The sequence below is a fragment of the Chlamydotis macqueenii genome, chromosome 5 (assembly GCF_036417535.1).
Source record: "Chlamydotis macqueenii isolate bChlMac1 chromosome 5, bChlMac1.mat, whole genome shotgun sequence".
NCBI classification, from domain to species: domain Eukaryota; kingdom Metazoa; phylum Chordata; class Aves; order Otidiformes; family Otididae; genus Chlamydotis; species Chlamydotis macqueenii.
In genome coordinates this window covers 35,624,074-35,648,376 of record NC_141560.1, presented here as the reverse complement: position 1 = coordinate 35,648,376, position 24,303 = coordinate 35,624,074, and the positions used below count along the sequence as shown (strand labels likewise).

Here is a 24,303-nt window from a genome sequence, read left to right as displayed (position 1 = left end):
TCCTGTTTGCTTTTAAAAGAGTATGGATTATAAAGCATGTTCTCATCAAGAACATTTATTAATCCATTAACAGGCAAATAATTCAGTTACTAATAGAAAATTCTGTAATATTTTTGTATTATTCTTATTATCTGCAAAGAAATATAAAATTTCTTTAACATACCTGTAATCCTTTTTTCTTACGAACTGTGTTTTCCAAAGATGACTGTATATCAGTACCAAGGATTTCTGCAATATCTCCAAGTCCAGCATCATGACCATGTTTTGAGCCACCTTCTTTCTTTGTATGAATGCCAAAAATGTCTGAGATTATGTCAGCCTCTCCCTTTTCACCCTTCACAAACTGTACAAGTTCAGCTCTGATGCCATGCTCAGCGCCTTCAGCTTTTTCTGCTTCTGTAATATCATCATGGATTCCAAACTGTGTTGGGTCAGGCATGTCCCCTAATATTTTAGTAACTTTAATGTTTTTGGCTCCTTCAACCAGGCCACCCCCAAATACAGTGCTCCAAAGAACCTGGAAAATTCCCCACACTATAGTAAAGAACATTTGGAACATCCCTACAAATAGGAACCAGAAAAATGAGAAAAATACTTTCACCATCTCTTTTACTGTCATCTTTCTAACTTTCCTGTATTGTTTCCTTAGGTTCTTCACAGTGACCATTTTAAAAAAGTTGGCAACATTCTTCTTCACTGCAACACTGGCCATTGCAAAAGCTGAAGCAGATTCCAGGGACTTTTCTTCTTCCTCATCATCTCCAATATCCACTACATAACAAGGCTCTGCCTCTTCCTCTTCCTCAGGCCTCTCAGATGAATCAGTTTCAGAGATCTGGGATGCTAACTGCATTTCAAAGATTGTGTCTTCACAGAAATTCACAAAGAGTTCCATTTTTTCTTGCTCTCCACCTTCATTTACAACATCAAATATGAACTGCCTTTTGGATTCCTTCACCTGTGGCTTCTCCCACTGCATTCTACTGGATTCACTGATTTCAAAGTAAACTCTTTCTATTTTCTTGGCTCCACCCATTATCTCAATACGGCCAAGGTATGGTTCAAAGTAATTAAGAACGCTTTCGGCAGGTTCAAGTAAGCTCTGAAGGCGTGAATCATTAGGCATGTGCTCTGAAAGGTTTGTTAGTAATACTGCTACATTAAATCCAATGTCTTTGGCTGGTTCATGGAATCTTTCAACAAAATCAACATAGTTAAACATGTCATTTTCATCAGCTTCTGCACAGGACAGCAGGAATTCAATCTCTGATTGTATGTATTGTTTTTGAGCCTCCATTGATTTCTGGAATTCCTTCTTTGAAATGATGCCTTTACCATCTGGGTCATGCTCTTTGAAAGCATCTGAGTTAGTCAGATCTTTTAACTTCAGAAACATGTCAAAGAACTTCAAAATCATTTCTACGTTGCTAGATGATTCTACAAGTGTGTCTACCATTTGTTTTCCGATAGTTCCATTGACAACGTTACCTAAGTAGCGCATTAAACAGGAAATTATTTGGTGTTGCTAGATTTTAAATAAATACATTTCATATTCATGCTGAGAACAAAACAAAAATGTTCTCAAATCTTTGTAATTTTTCTTTCAACATGCATTGCTGTAGCAGCCCTCTTTTTCATGACTACGTATATCCAGCATAATTATTAAATAAATATGAAATTGTTTTTTTCCTGGCATTACATAAAGGTAGTTAAAAAACAGTTTATAAAGATTAAGGTAATTATCATACTTTACATTATGAAGCTGAGATAATCATATCTGACCATAAAGAAAAACAGGTCCAACCTTCAAGCAGTGACAAGAGCATCACTACCATATCCTTTAGCAGATCTAGCAGTTCTTTTAGCAATTCAATCTGAGCAGAGTCCTGTAAAAAAAAAAAAAAAAAAATCATTTGGAAAAATGCAGTATGCAGGTTGGTAATCTAAATGTAGTTCACATTCTTTAGCAATATTTCATTGTAATTTTATTATGATTACTATCAGAAGTCTTATACAATATGAGGGAACTTACTACAGCAGAGGTATTAATACCATAAAGATAAGCTTTAATAAAGCATTAATGAGTACCAAAGTGCAGATAAGGGACAGTGGAAAATCACAAAATTGGTTACTCCACAGATCTGGCAGCATTCATCCCAGAAAGAATCCAATCTTTCTCACTTCACAGGGAATATTTAATGGCATAGTGCATTACTACTCAAACAGAACTAGATCTGTTTAGTTTAGCTACAGAACCTGAAAAGTCTAACATGTATTTGTGACTAACATTAAGGACTGTTAAGTAACCTCAAAATTCTGTACTTCTGTAAGATGGGAAGAAATCTTATGAGCAAGTCCGGGGATAGCAGACACACTGAATAAGAGTGAAGAAATGACTCTGCACTGTTGCATTCAGTGCCTAGTAGCTTGAGTGTATGGATACATTAAGTAGAAGTTGCGAAAGAACATAGAAGCCTGAAACTGTGCAGGGGGGTGGGACTCCACAGTGCCCTGTGCAGTGAAATGAACACGGTCTGTTCAGTGTCTGCGATGAATTAACTGAACAAGTTGACTGACTGTCACATTCCCTTCCTCTTTGAATCTTTCCCAGCTTTTTTCTTGCCCTAATTAGCTGTAGCATGGGAATCAATGCTTTCAATGGTACTTCTGCTCTAACAGATCGTCAGGTTTTGGCAACAGAGAGGAAGGGACCAAACTGCCACCTTCATTATCAGAAAGGTATAACTGATCTGGAAGCAGTGAGTCTGATATTAGAAAAGGTGAGTGCACAATGATGATTAATGCTAAAAGAAGTGATATGAAGATGTTAGTCCTGAGATTCAGCCTTGGACCTCTACATTAGAATAGACCCATGCACGACCAGTGAGTATGAGCACGTTTAACTGCTTTACAGCTTTCAACATTCACTTGACTGTAATTTACAAACATATGCAAAAAAGGATTACTTGACTACTGAAAATACCTGTGAAAGTTTCATCTGCATATTGGCAAAGACATGAAGAAAGCCAACAACTGCATCCCACAGCCTACTATGAGCCAGACTCTGTTGATTACCTATGCAAGGGCCCTAAAAATTAAGAAAAATACATTGCTTATTTATATAAAGTAAAGTAAAATTAAAAAAAAATAATTGCTTTCCTAAGACTTCCCTCTGAAAAAATATTAAAAAGAAACTTCAGGCTTCCATGAAGAAAGCTCCCAAGGTTTCTTTCCTATCTAGTGCACGAACACTAGATCATATCATGTTAAATATGCAGCCATTCACATGTTTTAGTATTAACTTCAGACTGGGCCAGTGATTCCATGTAACTTTATAAAAATTAAGAAAAATAAAGCCAAAGTATTTACAAATTTATGATAGGACATGATCAGGCCATGTTATCATAGAACTTCACTGTTAGTACCTTGAGTAAAACCTTTTGTTTACCTGGATATATTCTGTAAGGGAATTGAATATTTGTTTGGTAACAGCCAAAGCTTTAGAGAAGTTACGTTGTCCTGATTCATCAATTACATCCTTTCCTGAATAGTACCAATAGAAGTCACTGATTGATTCCTAAGAAAAAAACAACATGTTATGTTTTCTGATTTTGGATTCTGTATGTAATATTTACTGCCTGCAATGTATCACCGTAAGTTGAATCAGTAGCAGATGAAATTCAGTATTTCTGTGTCAATTTATTTCTCATGACACTAACTTTTTGCATTTCTATCTACCTATGCTCTCTGCAGAAGTGAACAATGAAAATAAATTAACAAACATCTGATTTCACATAGAATTCTGAAAGGCCATCTATTTTAAAAAGAAAGAAGAGATTAAATAAATTAAATCAGAATTCTTTATTTTAGATATGATGAAAAGAGGATTTTCACATTTGATTCCAGTAAAATATTAATTTATAAAAATTAAGGAAAGGCAAATACATTATACTCCAATTTCCTCTGTTCTTTCCTCACCTGAAGACGCAAGAGATAGTCAACTGTACTAATGATAATATTCACTGTTGTGGTGTTGCCCATCTGAGTACGTAGGTAATTTTGAAAATCTGAAATAAGAAGTGATTTGTGCTTGGTTAGTATACACAAGAATAAAAATTATAAGTTTATTTTCTTGGAGACATGGAAAATACATTCTTTTTAAGTACCTTGTTGGGTACAGATGCTTATGTGGTAGAAATTGAACTACAGTAGATCACAATGTAAATGCAACTGAAGAATTGTTATCCGCATGACTTGCAAGAAGCTTTACTGTTAATGACTGGCATAAAAATTGAAATTACATTAAGACTTAAAAATTCAAATTGAACTCTGCTATTCAAATTGTTGGCATGCCAGTTTCCCCTCAGAAAAGGAAAAAACCCATTAGAATTGGTTCTATTCAACTCTGTTTAAGAGCAGACTCATCATACATTTTCCTCCAAATTAATTCAGTTCACTTACCATTGTTATGCCCTTCACAGAGCAGTTGTAAAAATCTAAATAGATCTCGAGTAAATTCATCATGTTGCAACACTTTTTCACCTTTAAAATATATAAATACAATGATTATGTGACAACTGTTATGATTAAATATGCAGAATACATAATCTTACAGCAACCTTTATAACTGGAATTCTAATAAAAAACAGTATTATAAAAGCGTTAAAGCAATTTAAAAGAAACAGACTGATAATAATGAAAAGAAAAACTCAGACAGAAAAAGCAAAGCCAAAATATTTAGCACTCCAATGCATCCATGGTCAAAAAAAAAAAAAAAAAAAAAGGGGGGGGGCGGAGAAAGCAACAGGATATATATCTAATAAGTAAATGGTTAGTCATAACTAAAATCATGCCTTAAATATGAATGACACTTCTTTAATAAGCATCAAATTGTTTTTCCAAGCTGAACACACAACCTGCTGCAGACCATAAAGCTAAACCTAAAGATATCTGGGAAGATGCAATTAAAAATTTCACTCCATATTTGCAACACATTTTTGCAACAATAGTATCAAAAACCATAAACCCAAACATACCACGCTCACGAACGATGACTGTGGATCAAAGAAAAATAACAAGAATACAAGATAAGAATACTGGAAGGTACAATGTTTTTCTTAAAAATTATTGCTAAAGATTTTGTAAATATAAAGCATAATCATAACTCAAAGCCTAGAATTACTTATAGTAAATTTATCAACAGAAACCTCAAGCCACAGTAAATAACAGTTCTAGTTAAAGACGGAAGCACAAATAATGTTTTAAGCACTACTGGAATCAATTCCATTCTACTTACGAGTTCCTTCTTCCGTAACCATTCCCAGGCCTTCTGCTTTATTTTGTCTCTCAAATGCGTTCAAATCAAGAACACTTATATGGGGGGGGAAGAAAAAAAAAAAGAAAAAGTACTGTAGTACACAATAGAAAATTATTTTCTTCTAGGAAATCTGTGGATGCCTTCAACAACTAGTTTTTACCCACTGTGACATGCATTGCCTCATATTTTATTCAATACGAATATTAAATAAAAGAGCTTGGGATGAAAATAAGGGCCTAGTGTCCATTTCTGAAAATAAATGAGTCTCAGTTCAGGTCTTACCACTTACCTAACTTCCAGTAATGCCATTCATGATTTGATGTATAAATGAAAAGCGGAGAAGGACCCTGAAATTTTACTCTTTATATTGACTTAAATCTGCCTGCCAAAGGACATTACTGCAGTTATTTCTCAGTCACACTGTTTTCCACTAAGTTATCATGATTATTTATATTCTATTATTACTGCATATATTATGCATTATTATGTTCAGAAAAAGTATGGAATCTCTGATTCCATATTCAGAAGAGATTCCATATTGTTCAAGGTCAAAATACATTGATACTTGAATTTTCTTTTGCTAACTTGGCGTAGCCCAGCACATGGAATAGCAGATGATGATTCTCACCACCCAGTCAGAATACTTTCATTCAAACAGTCCAAATATAATTCTATGATTATCTAATTTTTTTTTTCAGTTAAACAGGAATGCAGTCACATATTCTGCTATCTAGCAACATGATTAAAACCAAGAACATTTTTAAAGCATCATTTTCATGCTTTTGTCAGTGTCCAGGTCATTTTATCAAAACTTTTTTTTAATGAAGGCCTGAATGATACACATACACAATTAGTAACATCATTACTGTAGGTCCTGTTTGAGCAAGTCCCTGACAAATTGTTCTGCATAAATGGAAAAATTACAAGATAGCTGTTATTTAATTAGGCTGCAACTACTCAGCGATAATTTCTCAGTGCAGGTCACCATGCCTTCCACATTTTTTTCCTGTCTTGATACAGCTTCTCCACTTCTAATTCCCAGTCTACTTCAGAACCCTTCTGTTGCTTTAAAAGGCTGAGAAAAAGGAGGTTATCTACTGTAAGAGTAATCAGAAACACCAACAGTTTTCCACTTTCTTTACGGGAGAACTTTACCTTAACTAATTTGAACTTCCAATTTACCAAGCGAATGGACTACTATAGTCTTACCAGCACTTGCCATCTCTAACAAACCTAATACTTATGCAGAGGATTCAGATGAAGAGACAGAGATTATGTAACTCATCAGAGATGTGCAAAAACTGAAAGCTTAGTAAAGCTCCACTGGCCTGTCTCTCCTTCCCTGATGGCTTTTCTCCATCCTTAGAACCACTCAGACAGAAAACGTGAGGGATCTGGGACCAGTAAAGGAGACATTACATTTTACTTTTCCACCCCTCCAAACTAAGCTTTCAAAGGCATACACAGTCTTTGTTTTATTTTCTCCTTTGGAAAATTACTCTAAAAGATTAACATACTATTCCTCTGATCCACAAAAATTTCCCACAGGACTTCTACAATCTGCGACTCCTGTAATTTAAATCTAACAGCTGCACTGAACAATAAGCTACCAATCTGAATCAAACTGAAAATGTAATGATATGATTTATGCTTTTACCTGCAAGACTGCATCAAGCCAGAAAGACTTTGAAAAAATCCAGCATCCTTTTTCTCCTTCAGGTAGTCTAGCATTTTCTAGAGGGTATACATTTTTAAGGAAAAGAAATCTATATTAAAATTATATGAAATAACAACTTCCTGAATTACCATTTGAAATGCAAATCACCAGGAGGCAATAACATAATTGGTATTGTACCACAAATACCCTGATATTTCTTCACTGTTTAGCTTAAAATTAAATGCAATAAAATAAAAACACATCAGAATACTAAAATTCTCAAAATTACTTGCCTCCTTTATAAAAGCAAGACCCACAGTAGTTAGAAAAGCCTTACCTGCTGAACTATGGTATTCCCACCATTTAGAATAGCAATACCAAGTTTTAGTGTTTCAACAACCATGGGTCCTGTATGACCTGTCAAAACAAGGGCACAGTCATTAAAACTTACAATTATTAACTATTCAATCAGAAAAGCAGTCTGGAAATTTTACCTAGTTGTAATTGATATTTATTTTGCCTCATTATATACCATATAGAAGTTGTATATGATATACATATCATAGATATAATGATATACACTATATATATATATATATATGGCATTATACATATTATATCTGTATAATATATACTTTTAGTACTTCACAGAACATTACCTTTGCTTGCACTAATCATCTGAAGGACCATCTCAGCAGCTCCACGATCATGTAAGCGAGCTTGCTGATAGAGAGTTCTCTGTTTTTCCATTTCTTTCTCCTGGGTTTGGGAACAAAAATGAGAACAGAATAGAGGCTGAAACTGATTCAGGAAAAATAGGAAGATGTGAAATCTGAAGTTGTTGAAGGTCATCTGCCTCCATAATCCATGGGTTGTTTGAACTTCGGAACACACCATCTTTCTTTTATATTAATAACCTAGTAAATCAGCTCAAAACACATTGTGTAATTCTTGTGTTTATTCTAGTGGACATATTTTAAATGCTTGTAATGAGAAAGAACTCTTACCTCAAATGTCTTTTCTTTTTCTTCTTCTTCTTCTTGTTCTTCTTCCTGACAACTCTTTTTATGTTAGAAACAGAAATTACAAGATTTTGCTTATTATGAAACATAATGCCTATTTTTAGGATAATATTTCTGCAAAAATGACCAAAGAATTTTTTTCAATAATTAAAGGCATTAAGAAGATTTAAAATTCCTGTAATTGTAAATGTTTGTGCTCATCCACACTAAGCTGATATTCCCTAATGTATGAGTACTTTAGGGCATTCATGCAACTAAAAACACAGCCTGTAAGTACAGGCTATGTGTTCTTGTGTCATGTCTCTAGTTATATTCATAATATTTATCTTGAAAGTCAAACTCTCCTCATACATGTAAAGCTGTAATTCATATGTTGCAAAACCAACATGTTGTCAACTTATTTTTGACAGACTTCAAATATTAGCTCCAAAACAATTACCCAAAGAATAAAGATAACTAACACGTTAAGACTGCTCATGAGTTAATCCTGTACATAGCGAAGTGTCAAGTGATATCAAAAGGACTGCATCTACTGGAATTGTATAATATTCTTTTAATCTATGAAATTTCTAATTATATATATAATTCTGAAGAGCATTTGCTTCATTAAAAATATAGAGATTACTAATATCAGGCAGTCCACGTAAGAAACAGAAGGAAAAGGTTTAAAAAGTGTCTAAAATCAATGCGAAGTACCTGAGTGGAGTGAGGGATAGAGCTTGAAATTATATATTTACCTTTGCCATCATGGCGGAATAGGCAATATATAAAGGATCATCTTCTAGTTTGCTATAAAGAGTAAAAAAATATTTAAAATTATTTTATGATGTAGTAATAAAAAGATGTCAGACTCCTACTAATATTTAAATACATTTTTTATTAAAGGGTATTTTATTAAAGTAGATACACGTCTACTTGAAATGCTATTTCATTTGAAAATCATATTAGAAACATATTTTCTTATCTCAAACTAAGTCTCTGTAACTTTTTAATTAAACAATTTAGAGGTATATTTGGACATACAACTTAGTCATGTCGCATAAGTAAGGATCACTAGCTGTTGCAGGGGCATAAAAGTACTATGGAGATACAAGAATATTTGTAACTGTCAGATGGCAAGATCATGTTAGTCACAGAAAAAAGTATATGAAGCACTGAAGTACTCTACTCATACAAAATACATACTCTAATCAACAGTCTAAATTCAAAATAGAAACTGGCACTGAAAGAGATTCATGCTAATCATCAGTGAAATACTTTCTGACATACTGAATAAAATGTAATGAATATCAACAAGAACACACATATATTACCAGCAGAGACCAGGAGAGAGCACTCTGAATGAATCAGTGGTTCCTGTAAACTTTGTTTGCATGAGAATTCATGGTCAGTTATTTCTGTATTGGGTATTTATCAAGCTTTTAAAATGTCCAAAATAGTCAATATTTGTCTCAATGTAAAATATATCAAGTTTAAATACATGAAAACTCTAATGAAACTGAGAGGCAAAAAAGCATTCACGTATTCACCATGCACAATAATGAACTGTAGTTGTGTTAAATAGCTTCTGTAATGTTATCAGAATTTCAATTACTGTGTGCTTTTACTCAATGTGCTTTTCAATACAGCCCTTTTTACCTTCTCTCCGTCAGAGCACTGCGACTGAAATAGAGGATAATTTGATGAAGTGGATCAGGCTGTTTTTTCTCGGTCTCTTCCTCTTCCTCTTCATCTTTTTTTGGAGGTGTCTGTCTCAAAAATTATATAAGAATATACAAATTAAGCTCCATGAGTAAGAAAAAAATATGAGTAATTAAGCTTAGAAATGAATTTCAGTAATTTTATTCTGTCCAATTTGTATTAACTTCCAGTATTCATCTTATTCAGCAGCCTGCAGCATAACCTGCAACATTATGTGCCTGTATGACTCGGGAGTTAGAGTATCTGATTGTTATTCATATTTGATAGTAATATTAGAAGTTCCTCATTTGCAAGGTATTGAGAATGAGACAATGAAAATCTTAGGGAAGCCTTATTCAGCAGAAATTATGTGTTTCCAGTGGACTAGAATTGAAAGAAAATGCCAGCTTAATTATTTAGCAAGAGAATTATAGGTAAATAGAACTATTTTTAATAATATCCTCAGATGCATCTTATTCAGACTACTGTTTGCTACAACACTTTCATATATAATTTCTAAGGACTGTTCTTATTGTCAACTTCTAACACTTTTTGGCAGTTTGAAATATAACATAGCCAGCACTGGCAAAAGAGCATTGTATCACCTTTACCTTACTTGTGTTATGACCTCTTTGTAGGGTTTGTAATTACTGTAGAATTATTGTAATCATAGTAGTAATTGTAATTACAGAAGTTCAATTTACTTCTCTAGTAAACCTGAAAGAATTGTAATCGCTATTTTGATTAATGGCCTCATTCCTTCCTTTAGAAAGAAGCAACAAAATAAAACAAAGACTGTGACCATGTAATTGTCCAGAGTACAAGAAGAATATATTAGCTGTAATTTTGACAAATCATACAACCTTCTATACTAGTGGCTCTTTAAAAAGCACAATATGACTGCTTTTTCTAACACTGAAGCATCTCCTGATAAATCTTGGTGAAATCCATGAAGCTATGTGTTCATTTTCACAGCACGTAGATACTATGGAGATAGGCCCCTTGGAAGTATTTCAGACAAACTAACTACAGAGAGGGAAGAGAAAAAGCAGCAGGCTTTCTGAATCAATATTGAGTAACAAAATGCTGAAGTTCACCAATCACTTTTTTCAAGTACACATGTAAACTAAATTTTTGCTGAATATGGCTGCATGTATTTAGTTCTCCTCGTGATGTATCAAGAAGAAAACAGCAAAATTAATTTGGATCAAAGCTGAAAATGTTAAAATTAAATATGCATCAACAAAAATTTTAAAAAGGGGAAAAGGATCAATTGTGTCAAGCTTTAAAAAACCATCAAATAAAATATAGGAACATAGGAATTACCATAATGACAAAAACAGTCTAACAGTTCATCTAATCCATTTCTTTTCCCAAGAAAAATCATCACATAGTTCATCTGAAGGCATAAACCACCTTAATGCACTTCAGTGTGCATCGCAGGACGAATGTCCTTGTGACCACAGCATAAATGACCTTGTGCCTCGAAGCATAAGGATTAATTTTTTTTTAATTTTATGCATATGCATACAGTACACAAAAATTAAATATATTTTATACTAGATACACAAAATATACACTAAAGTGGGCATTGAAAAATATGCCCAATTATGTCAGTACTTACAGACAAATCCTGAACTAGTTTCTCCTCAAATGAATATTCCTCTGTTTCTATCCAATAGTTCTGATAGCCATGGAGGAAGAGGTTAATAGAACGGTGCCTGGGGGGGTTGTGAAAGTGAGATCAAGAGGGGTAACGGAACATAGTATACAGCTCAGGTGGTTAATGATTAGTAAGGATACATATTTGTACAATTCTGATCCTCTGATTGGTCAGTGAAACAAAATGCAAATCCTAACTAACATTCAGTGACAAATCTGCATACACTTTTGAACATTCTTACTATTTTTTTTTTATACACATATGTATACATTACTTTTTGTTTTGAAGGCTTTGAGAGTGATAATATACATTATACATGAAACTGCAGGACTGGAGCCTTAATGCAAGCATAGTTAAAATACACGCTTGAACAGACTGAGAATGAGTGGGTGGGATTTACACCTACGAGATGTAAATCTATTTTACTAGATTTAGGACGTTGAGACAGGAGAAGTGGGCCATCAACACCAAAATAATTATCAAGTTCTTTCCAGCACGTTATCTGCAGAAAATTGTTGCTTTCTTCAAGGTCTTCAATCCTAACCTCAGTTTCTTTTCTTTCAGTTCCAAATCAGGGCAGTATTAATGTGCCCTCAAAGAAGCTGGATTAGAAATACACAAAACTGGCTCTAGAAAATTACCCATTTTAGAAAACTCATAGGCATATTAATTACTACTAAACAGAATTCATTAATCTAACTTCCCACAGAAAATGCAGTTCATGGCAATAGGACTACACATAATACTGGCCAAATCATTCAATCTTTATATTACATTTGGGGGAAAGCTTTGTTTTAAAGCTCCACTACATGAGGTTACAAATGTTGTTCCGCACAGCCTTTTCATTTACTTTTATCCTGCACCACTAACAAAAGCCATACAAATTGGCTGTATATACTAGGACTTGTTTAAATACATTGTGTGCATAAATTCTTATTTTCTAATGGAATAGCTATTGAGTCAACCTTCTAGGCTCTCCTCCTGTCACTGATGCCATTTTGTTATCAGATTCCAAAAACTGACCAATCAGAATCTCCTCTGAAAATTGTACAAATTCATGTTTTATGAAAACATCAAATCATGGCTGGGAAGGAATAAGTGTGCGCATAAGGAAGAGGCTCTCCACAAGTTACATTACCGTTAACTTGAGTATAAGCCTGTCATACTGAGTTTTTTCATGTACTTTTTCCAGCCAAACACGTTGAAAGGTGCTCAGGAAGAAATTGCTAATTTTGTGTCTGAAGAAAAGCATATAGGTTTTCATTGAAGAAAGGCACAAGTTAAATTCAATAAAGTAGTCAGAAAGAATGTATTCATAAACTGTGTACGGAAAATTGTCATGTACAACTTCGCTGCATCTATGTGCTTATACAAACGACAGACAATAAGACAAATTTTTTTTACAGATTAATTTCCTTAAAACATTAAACAAATACACGCATCTCAGAGAAAACATTTATCACATAAGACAGGTTTTCAAAGCCACGTACATTCATTAAACACAGAACATGAAGAATGAATTATTATTGCCTAACTTAACTGATGGGTTTTTTCCTTGAAAAATAAAAAGACTTTAAAATACAACTATTTATTTTATATCTACAGACACTTCTCAGAAAAGGGAATACTTGGAATATTTATGGTAGAAGACAAAGTAATTTTTCTATGATTTAACAAACACCTGCACATCAATAGACACTTCAATTTCTGAAATATCTTACTGGAATTCCTAAAAGCTGATACATATAAGAATGTGTTTTGAAGAAAATTAGATTAAAATATGAGATTAACATTAAATTATATTGAAAGCCACCTAAGTCTCCAGAAAATTTTCAAAAGAAAGAGTTCATTATTCACTGAAGATATTAATTTTTTCTAGGATAAATGAAAGGGTACCCTTTAAATTAATTGATTCTAGCACCAAATTTAGAAATAATACTGCCAATATGAAGCTGCAACTAAAATGAGGAAATACACAAGGAGAGCTGCATTTGAAACTCTGGTTCACATGGATTTACATAGCTCCTAGAACTAATCACACCTCACTAGAAATAATCTCCCTAGGATTCAGAGACATCTTAACAACACAATCAACTTAAATGATGGAGACAGTTATAGGTGCATAATAGTCTGATAGCCTTATTTTCTTGTCAGAATCTGGTGATTTATCTAGAAAAAAACCCACGTGTCTGTAAACTAGTGAATTTTAAAACTTTGCCCTGCACCTATCAGTTGAACAACATACCCTGAAGTCCCTGCTTATTGCAGGGGGCTTGGACTATATGACCTTTAAAGGTCCATTCCAATCCAAACCATTCTATGATTTTATGATCCTATTTCCAAAGTGTTTTTTCAGTCTTGACTGTTGTGAAGTGCAGACACTACAATTAATTAGATAAAATATTTTTATGACAGTTCATTTTTAGAATCTACAAGATGAAATAGCTGGACAGATCTGCCTCACATTCATATTTAAATTTGGAGTAAATCACCACAAAATTTACCATAAAGTTTGAGAAGAACCAACCTCAATCTTTTTAACACAGAGAAGTTTTTAATGAAAATTACAGATAATACAAATTTTTTTTAACAGTAAAAATAGATGAACCATTTTTATTATTTGGGTGTTCATATATATTAAAAACATTTTAAGAATTTATAAATCTAGAATAGGGTTGTAAAAAAAAAAAATGCTCACAAAAATGTTATACTGAGATGGATGCTCTTCATACCACTTTCTCTTGTTTTCCCAAACACATTTCTTGAAGATGGAATAGCTGATACCAGCCAGTTTTTCTTGTGTTGTACTTAAACCTTTTCATTACTCTGTTTCTTTAAAGAAACCACTTGCCTGGTGGTAGTGTGACAACTTAGAGAAGTTATTACAGTCTAGGACTACTTCTTTTTGTGAAGGAAGGATGTGTGCTTTCTACAGCATAATTGGCTTTTTATTTGTCTTGTGCAAACCTAGTGAGTGGTGCAGCTACAGACCTTTAGCCGACATCAGGCATGTAGATAGGCTTTAATAAAGGCATTTAAAAATGAAAGGCAACTCTTCTGTTACACACTTTGCAAACAGTCTTTGAACAAAAATATTAAACATGAAAGGTGGAAAAGTGTAGAAGAAGATGAGAAGCAAACTTAAAGATGCGCTCAGGCTCTATCTGAATAAAAAGCAGATTTGTTAAGAAGGAGCAGGATAAAGGAAATTACTCCAATGCAACACGGTCTTAACATTCTCTTTAAAGCAGTAGATGGATGCATTTTTTCTCGGGCTTTGCAGTATCTACATTCAACTGGAGTAAGAAGCAGAGCAACACACAAGTCCAAAATATTCTGCACTGCTCTGCCCCACTAGCCACTTTAATGCACGTAACATTCTGATGTAGTAGCTAAAGATTGCCTCAGACAAACTAAAGCTCTTGAAGCATTCATGCAATAGGAGAGGAATAGCCAAACAAAGTTAAGAGAAAAGAACACAAACACAGGAGAATAAGAGTAAAAAGAACAATCAATCAGAGGAAAAAAAGGACAGAAACAGCAACATCTTAACAATTTTCACAGATCACTTGAGGAACTATACAGAGTAACAGCTGACAGAAATTAAGCACTGGATTTGGATTTGAAGCACTGTAATTCCTATGGTCTTTTCCCCCTCTGGTTATTTGCCATGAGACAAGTATTTTGCTACTGTGAGGAACTAGCTGACGACTCTTGTCGCTTAACCAAAATTACATGGGTCTAACAATCAACAAATCTGTAGGTACACACACGAGAAATACTTGCACTCAGAAATGTAAACAAAAGTTATGAAAAAATAAACCTTTAAGCCATTTACCTTGGCAGGTTGTATAATGGTGCCATTCTGAAACATGCAACAACAGCCCTTTTGCGTTGTTTTGACAGGAGTTTGTGCCAAACAGCTTTCTTTGATCTCAGTGGTTGTTCAACCTATGGGAAAATGTCTTCTAGTACATACAATAGAAACTCTTCAACTTTAACTCAAAATTTTCTTTTTAGCTAGTGGTTAATGTAGTTAGCAAATTAGAAAGTGTTATAAACACTCCTCATCACCTGAAAAAAAAAAAAGTCATTTGGGGGTTTTATTTTGTTTTTTGTTTTTCAATTAATACAAAAAAATACTGAGGGCCTTATATATAGTACCTTTCAGTTTATACAGAAAGGGTCTAGATGCCAGAGCATCTCATGTATGGGACTCTTTGGTAAAATTAAAAAATGGCTATTTTGTCTGTTTCTAACTATGCACATTCAATTGCTCACAAATTCCTGTGCTATATTACTTGTAAATGAAATGGATTAATTTCATGTGGGAAGCGTACAAATGCTTTTTTGTATTTAAATTGTATCATTTGAGTGAACAGGCAACTTATTCAAAAGTTGCTATGGCATCCTCAGGTGCAGAAATAGGAGATGGGCTAAAACTAGTACATTAAAAATAAGTGTGCATGCAAACATTTCTTTCTAAAATTACAGATTTTTCAGCTACTGAATGGTCATGATTTGTATACTATACTTCTTGTGTATAGTATACATAAAGTATAGTATATGTAAAGTTTTGCAGAGGCAAATATATCGTGAGTTTTCCCTGAAGCTAAATTGAGGCACTTGAACAGATTACATTAAAAATTTTGCATATATACACACATCTGTATATGTGTGTGCATATGTGTGTGTGCATGCACGCATGTGCAAAATTACTTTTATCTGTAAACTTTAAAAATGACACCCACTGAAGTCAAAATAATCTCTACAAGGAAAAAAAAAATCATGCTATTTTAAAACAAACACAGTGTAGACATTTAACATTTTACCTGTTCCAGATGATACAGAGCAGCTGATATCCTCTGCACACGTTCCACATTTCTCTCAGGGTCAGTAGGTTCATCACTCTTCAAAATGTCTTTGTACAGATTTAACTGCCACTTCACAGCTGGATCATCAGACTAAAAAACAACATATTTCCTATGTAAGCTGCTGAATGAAGTTACTGAATTTGACTACCACCACTATTATTCTCATAGTATAATAAAGAATGTTATAGATACTTCCACTTCATCTGTCCCCTTTCAGTCAAAATTAACATCTGCTAGCTGCTCAGAAAAATGGCATTCGATTCAGTATACTGTTGGAGAAGTGAGTTCAATTCTTAAGCAAGTTTCCATATTTTTATTTCATCAAACCAAATAAAGCGCTCTGGGACTTCTGTATCCCATTTAACTGCACTAAAAATAAGGACGTACATTTAGTATTGGGATTGAGTTTAACTGCTTGTAGGACTTCTATACCAACAATGGAAAGCTGTTTTATGGACGCTATAAAAGACAGCTAGAATTTCAGTAGGTGAAGAGTTACAGCCAAAGGTTTTGGGCTTTTTACAAGACAACACCTTAGAAAAAAACACGTTAGAATTACTTAGTTTTTCCAATTTAAATTTATGTAAGCCCAAATTTATAGCAACCAGACAGTCATCTCCCATGACAGATAAATGAATTACTCCTATTATGTTCAAAGACTCTAGGCAAAGATCTAAATGATTTATTATTTACAGAATGATTAAGACTCCATTTTGCTATCACCTTTGACAACACATTCAGCCTATAAACAGTAGGAACATAAAATCTGTAAAACTCTTAAGTGTTAAGATGACACAAGCTTTTCTTATTTTATCATAGTCACTTGAAAATGCATATAATTTTAGAAATATTATTTAGTCATTAGTCCAAATTAAGTTCAAGAAGAGAAGCTGAAATACTATATTTTAAATTTTATTTTGTTCTTGGATCAAGTTGATTCTAAGTAAGTACAGCTTTAAAATTACTGATATATCAATTCTTTACACCTGTCCAATTCTATAGGACTTCCTGAAACTTGAAAATACCAGCCAAAGCCATATATAAACTATTGCCATTAAAAAATTATGAAGAAAAAATGTTAAAATGGCAATTTTTCTAACAGCTTTTCACGTTCTTTTTTTGGTTGTTTTTTACATATCACAACAAACAAAACAATTGTGACTTCTGTTTTGAAAGTGCACATCAACATCTTTAATATTTTATGTTACCTTTTCCTGCAAATGTAAGTTGTTACGTAAATGTTCTTTGACTTCATCATCAGTGTCCCTCTGTAAAAAGGTAGAAATATTTTTCAGATAATGATTCATTTTATAAGAACATGTCCAACATTGAACAGCTATTATTTTAATATTGAAACTTAACCTGTTTTGTTTTCATAGTATGTAAGTTACCAGAAGGGCATGGGACAAAGGCTTTCTTTAATTTTGACCACAAAACAAGGATGAAACTCTGAACAGAATTAAAGATAACTAAAAGTACTTCAGTATTTGATCCAAATTAATATGCATATGTAAAAATGTACATTGTATACAAATGGCAAGTGACATGGAAATGATGGCAGCTGTCTATACACACCACTTTTTCTTGTGAAAGCCCAATTAGCAGCTGTAATTGCTTACAGTACATTGGTATATTTAATTACATTGACTACTTAGATATCTATGCCTCAAAGTTCAGTTTATTAAGTTCTGCTTATTTTGCATTAAAACTATTACCAAGTATACACTTACATGGCTGTATCTAGTCTTAGCCAAAGAGATGAGCTCTTGGTCCCCAGGAGTACACATATTCAAACCAATAGGAAGCATCTTTTTAAGTGCAGCTACAATCAAAGATGTTTGTATGGAGTACAAATCCCCTCTACGTTTTGATTTCTTTCTCTCTTGATCTTGTCCTCCAGACTATAATTTAAAAAAAACCACAAAAGTAAATGACTGTAATTCTCTGATCACACACTTTTCCAACATGCTTTCCCCCTAATGGTCCAAGAAAGCTATGTTCCTGTGTAGTACAATTAATTAAAAACGCTACCTAGAGGAACGGTGTACAGTCTTAAGTGGGAAATGTAAAGGAATACTTTTGCTGTGCACCAATGCAGAAATTGCAATAACAATAATATTTTAATAGCAGTAATATACTTTTGTGTGCATTCATAAATATGAATCTAACTAGTTTCTGAATCTTACCTCTCAAATCAAAAACAACCCTAGAATTAAAAGTTGAGTTGGTCTCAGGGGACACTATTAGTTCTCAATGTTACATTGACAAATTCAGTTTACATTTTTGTTAGAAACTTACATGAAGACAGTTATCCAGGGTCTGAACGAATTAATATTGTCTGATTTGTCTCAACTGAAAAATACCAGTATCTAAGAGGATTTCATTCAATGAAATGAAATGCCAATGAATTAGTACCTCTGTGAAAAGCCCTTTGGCTTTGGCTAATATAAGTAACTCTGGGATGAAAAATTAAGTCTTTTGCATCTTTGGAGATCACGAGTAACAGGAAAAGGAAAACAAAAGAGACAGAGAAGTAAACAGCACAAGAGAAGAACATCTGCCCTTTCTCCTTACAACAGATACTGTACAATGTTTCACACACAACTTTTCTTTTATGAGACAGCAAACCAAAATCTTTAGAACAGACCTGTATATTTAATGAACATATGGTAAACAACAACATTAAAATAGCCCAGTTCTGAATTCTGTACCTAGATTAAACTCCTACTACACTCAAGGGGAGTTTTGCCTAAGATAAGATTTCAGGACTAGGCCTCCAGGCTTACACAACACTACAAAATAGCAAATGCTTGCATTTAACCCTCCACATCCTTTTCCCTCTGTAAATTAAGTTTTACTGACTTCAGTTTTTATAATACATTGTGTAGTTCCACATAAGGATACAGCAGAATCCATTGCAATTCATTATTTACCAATTATTACCATATTACTATCACAGTAATCATTGGAGGAAAAAAAGGTAGCCATACATATTCTACTCAGTGGTAAATTTTGACAAATTCTGTCTTCTAGATGGTGAATCTCTGTATGTAGCTGGAGTTGAGCATTTTGCAGGTCAGAGGGAACATACGATGGATGTGGCTTCCTTTCTTAAGGAACTAACAATTGCAATAGAGTACTTTGTATCAAAGCTTTGCTTTTGGAAGTGCCTTACAAATAGCAGTGAGGTAATGGCTATAATAATGGCATTATTTGTACTCTACATTGACAGCACACAAACAAATCCCACAATGCATCACTGTATTCCAGTGGCGTCACTATGCCTCTTAAATAAGGAATAACAAAATATATAATAGATATATTAAAAATAAAAAAAAAGGAAAAGAAGGAGAAATACTGGTTTACTTTTCTGCATCTTTATGCTTCATGATATTTTACACATCCAATTTTCTTTATTGTCATTCGAGATTAATAACTAGGTATGAACAAGACAGGTGAACCTTAAAACCTGAACATTTTTAAAACATTTAAAAAAGATCCATTCTGCCTTTGCCATCAAATTCTGCTCTCTGTAAATTCACAACTCCTGCTGATAAATGTATAAGTAGAGTCATAGGCAGAAACCTAAATGACAACAAAATTATGTCTCTTTCAGTTCTAATATGCATCTATATGAGCAAACACAATACTTCCATGTCATATGTGAAGAGCATTAAATTGGATATATTTTGCCTATATAATTAATTGACCTCAATGAGAAGAATCATATAAACTGGTTGTATAACAGCATATAATGATCTTACTTGTCTGAGGATTTAAACACACAAATGGACATTTCCTCAATAAACATATGCAGAAAAAGAATTACTGATTCTCCAGTAGATTCATAATAATTATACAATCAAAAAGAAGAAAGAGTTTCTTTATACTAAAAAAAGTCAGCTACAATGGGTTAAAATGATGGAATTAATATTTTTAGTATTTCCAACCCTCCTTAAACCTTCAATTCTCCGAGATTATCATGACAGTATTTGTTAAATCCTACTCTATATACCTGGGGAAGGTTGACAATAGCAAAGCGTGGAATCAGGTCTATTAGTTTAACACAACTGCTTGCTTTTTACCTCATGCCTCCAATTTAATTGATCAAAAACTCTTCACAGCATCATGGGTGCTTCTCAGCACACAGAGTGAAGGGAAAGATGAAAGGGGTTTATGGTCCATTTTGCTGCTGATTCTGCTTCACCAATGTAGTACACACTACAGGTCCAAAAGTACTCATCTATATTAGAAACTCATATTAAAAAGATAATATGAATGATGCAAAGGAATGTGAACTATGGTTCACTTGGAAGAAAGAGATGTTTGAATACATTAAATACATAAAAGAAACAAGGATTACTTAAAAGTTTTGTCACACCTCACATCTTTAGCAAAGACCATTCTAATTTCGGAAAAAATGTAGGATTTGAACTGTCTTATTTAAACTTATTGGTTCTAATACAATCTTCTGTTCATCTACAGACAGCATATAGGTTATAGAACATTTCTCCCATATATTTTTCTTGAATATCATAAGCCAAATACATGTTTCTGATGACTCTACCTAGGCATTGCTTTTACAACGTCTGCTTCAGTATATTAGCAAAAAAAATCAGAATGCAGAAAGACAGCAGAGGCAGAATGTACATCTAAAATTATTTAAAAATGTAACTAAACTAGATTTTCACATTAAGCAATATGTGGGAATGCCAAAGAGAATTCCAACTGCTCTGGTCAAACACTGCCTCTTTAACTTGGAGAAAATTTACAGTAGGTGGAACTTGGGCCTTCACTTTGTGACGCCACTGCTATGATCAATGGAAGGAATGCTTGGAGCCTGATCATCTCTAAATCTAAAACAAAGACACATCATGCACTTTGACCTGTACCTTTACTTGCATGGCCTGTATGAAAGAAAAATAAAGGGAAAAAATCATAAGTAAAAGAGATGAAAAGATGATAATTTTACAAGTTAGTAATAAACTTACGCAGCTTTATCAGAACAATAAAAATATTATAAGTCTGTAGCTAAAGCAATAGACTGTAAGTGTATATTCAAATGAGACCCTAGTGAAACAATTTTTATTCAGCTTAATCTTAATTAAGTGATTGAACTGAATTTATCTGCCACTATTCAGCACTACCATTTGTTGCTTCAGCACATAAAGAAGTATATCTAGTAAGTGAGCACATCTATATATTAATGCATCTTTTCCCAATATTGTTAAAAGGAAGAAGGTGTCTGGAACTCCAGACAGTCCAATGATGAAAAATATTCACATTTTCACTAAAACAGCTCTTTCTACCTCTTCTCCCTACCAAAATATGTTTGAGAAAAATTATTTTTAGAAATGGAAATCAAACTATCACTGTGATGATGCAGCATTTCATTTATAGATGTATTTTCCCATTGCAAAGCTCATTACTGTTTTGAAGACAATCTGAGAGAAAACTTGACCTAGGCTCATATCTCTCAGCAGTACCCATTTTCAGAACACTATTATAAACTCAGCTGTAACTCTCATACATACACAGGATTTTTTTCCCTGTTTATTATCTTAATACCATAAATACACTTAAATAAACATGTAGTCCATAGTCAACACTGTACTATTATCGTGTCAGGAAATCTTAAGAAGATAACAACAAAACCATGTAGTTATGGCAAAAAGGAAAAAAAATTCAAGTTACTCAAAAGAATCCTTGACCAGGTGCAGGAAAATACTATAGAAAACCGTTGGTTAAAAACAAGCAGAAAAAACCATACATACAAACAAGCCCTTCATTCTGTGATAGCTGTAATAGTAACTTTGTCTTCTTGTGCTACTTGAATGAGCCTCAAAATGTTGAAGCCAAGCTATTATTAAAATATCTTTTTATATCCTACTGTATTTATAACACATAATGAGGAAAAAAAGCTACAAGTTAAGAAAGACTGAAAGACTAATCATCAAATTAAGTGTTAAGCATCTCAGAATCTTCAATATCTTACTCAAACAGAAATTTTTAATTAAAAATTTCAATTGTATGAAATATGTATATGCTGCACAGACACGGTTCAGCAGATATCCACTGAAGGTAAGTAAAGACAAGATATTAATTATATTTCATTTGTTAGACATGACCATAAAATTAATCCACTATGATTTACCATAGTATACCTAAAGAAAAGATATTCTATGCAATTGAAATACTCTCAGAGAACTAAAATTATTGCAGAAAATATTAACATGAAATCCTCTAATTACTGTAAATTTGCAAATAATATATATTACATATTACAAATGGGCACAAACCACAATGTTGTTTTCTAATACAAACTTGGATTTTATGACTGCCTCAACTTCTAGAATAGGTCTATCCAAATGCTTTTAAAAACAGATTAAAAAAATTAATAATGAGGGCCAGTCAAATAGAACTTCAGTAGGATATCCAAGTGTTTAGCACTGAGGTTATATCTCCAGCCACAGATTCATTTAGTTTCCAAAATTTACACAGAAAAATTACCTACATATGTATTACTAATTTATTATGTACATGTGAGTGTATACATTTAGTCTTTTATACCAGTTAACTGTAAAACACAACAGGATATCATTGCATCTTTGTCAAAATGCTATTTTATCAAAAAACCTATGAAGGGTTCAAAAATAACAGATCAGTGGAGTTGAATGGGTTTAAATTCTCCATTTCAACACTTCTATCACAAATCTGTTATTTCAATGCAATCTAAGTTACCAGTCTCTCTCAGACTGAAAGTTCTCTAACTTACCATTCCCCTCCGAGCAATCTGCTGCCATTTTTTTAGAAAAGAAAAATCAAAAAACTGCTCAGCTGTTAATACATTTATTTGAGAAAATATTATCAAATTTATTATTGTACAATCAAAATACAATGGGTACTTAATCAATTTATTGATTGTAATGATGAATCATTTGTTACCACTGCTATTAGCTACTGATAATTAATGTAATCCTAATCCTTCATTCTCTGCATATGGCATATAAAGAACCTTTCATGCATGATATATCATACCTTACACATTAATACTATCACAGTATCCTGTATCTTAGGAAAAATACTAAGCCTGTTGTTAAGACAGAGAGTTGTCTAAAGCAGTCCAAGATCAGCATGGGACCTTACTCCTTTAAGAGACCCCAAACTGTTCTGTCTTGGGTGAACTGTTAATAGTCAATGTTCATATTTACACTTATCTATACATCCTCATGCTTGATAAATACTGGATATGATTGCTTCCACTAAAAACAATGTGAATAAAGAGGAGCTAGTGATAAAGAGCGAAGTCCTAATTATTCTGTTCACATACTATTTCCTGAGTTCTGAATGTTTACTACTAAAGCAAAAAATCATAAAAATAATGTTCCCTAATGTAACATCCTCTACTGATTATTCTCTGAGGATATAAGTATCAGACTTTGTAAGAAACCCTGAAATGCAGTTACTTAGAGAATTTCTTGTTTATTTTAAACTATGCTGTCTTAATAAAATTTCACATCTAAATGTATACTTTAATGAATGTGTTGGTTTTAGAGCACTTGCATTATATATTACATTATACATTTCTAAAAGATGCCTTATGTGTTGTACCATGGTATTTAAGTCATCACAAAACAAATGCCTATCTAAATTATCAGCTGTTCTGCAATCACTCCTGCAGATATGATACCATATTAATAAAATATTCAGTCATGAAGAAGACAGTCTTTTATTTCTTCCTACATTAGCAATAACCATGCACGGTGTCCTTGAATGCTATGATTTGATATTAATATGCTTACAAAAAATGATATGCATATAAACAATTTATAAACTCCCTGTACTGTACACTCATATGAAGAAAAGCACATTTACATATGCATCTACATCCCTGTTATGTATAAATAAATTTATATAAGTATCAGTATATTTAAACATAAACAACAGGCATTTGAAAACATAATATCAAAACCAAACTCTTACAAATTTGGGTTGTATAGATTCTTGGTGTTAAATTCCTGTGATCTTATCCAAATTAGAGCAGTATGAGGGATAGTTATTCTTTACTTTGTAAACAGGCAATTCCTGCC

The 24,303-nt window shown here is 33.1% G+C and overlaps 1 protein-coding gene across 1 annotated transcript in view; it reads right to left on the bottom strand.

The window, feature by feature from the left end:
- RYR3 (ryanodine receptor 3) overlaps positions 1-24,303 on the bottom strand; it is a 254,587-nt gene that overhangs the window by 24,472 nt on the left and 205,812 nt on the right. Inside the window, exons 70-89 of the mRNA XM_086750198.1 lie at positions 21,106-21,120; positions 17,944-18,114; positions 17,422-17,481; positions 16,172-16,303; positions 15,178-15,290; positions 12,478-12,577; positions 9,635-9,744; positions 8,734-8,785; positions 7,982-8,035; positions 7,634-7,733; positions 7,312-7,391; positions 6,975-7,051; positions 5,297-5,370; positions 5,037-5,054; positions 4,462-4,542; positions 3,979-4,067; positions 3,449-3,577; positions 2,984-3,088; positions 1,805-1,886; positions 164-1,488 (exon numbers count right to left, since the gene is read on the bottom strand). Of these exons, the coding sequence (XP_086606324.1) occupies positions 164-1,488; positions 1,805-1,886; positions 2,984-3,088; positions 3,449-3,577; positions 3,979-4,067; positions 4,462-4,542; positions 5,037-5,054; positions 5,297-5,370; positions 6,975-7,051; positions 7,312-7,391; positions 7,634-7,733; positions 7,982-8,035; positions 8,734-8,785; positions 9,635-9,744; positions 12,478-12,577; positions 15,178-15,290; positions 16,172-16,303; positions 17,422-17,481; positions 17,944-18,114; positions 21,106-21,120 (2,967 nt within the window). The remainder of the gene's footprint in view (positions 1-163; positions 1,489-1,804; positions 1,887-2,983; positions 3,089-3,448; positions 3,578-3,978; positions 4,068-4,461; positions 4,543-5,036; positions 5,055-5,296; positions 5,371-6,974; positions 7,052-7,311; positions 7,392-7,633; positions 7,734-7,981; positions 8,036-8,733; positions 8,786-9,634; positions 9,745-12,477; positions 12,578-15,177; positions 15,291-16,171; positions 16,304-17,421; positions 17,482-17,943; positions 18,115-21,105; positions 21,121-24,303) is intronic.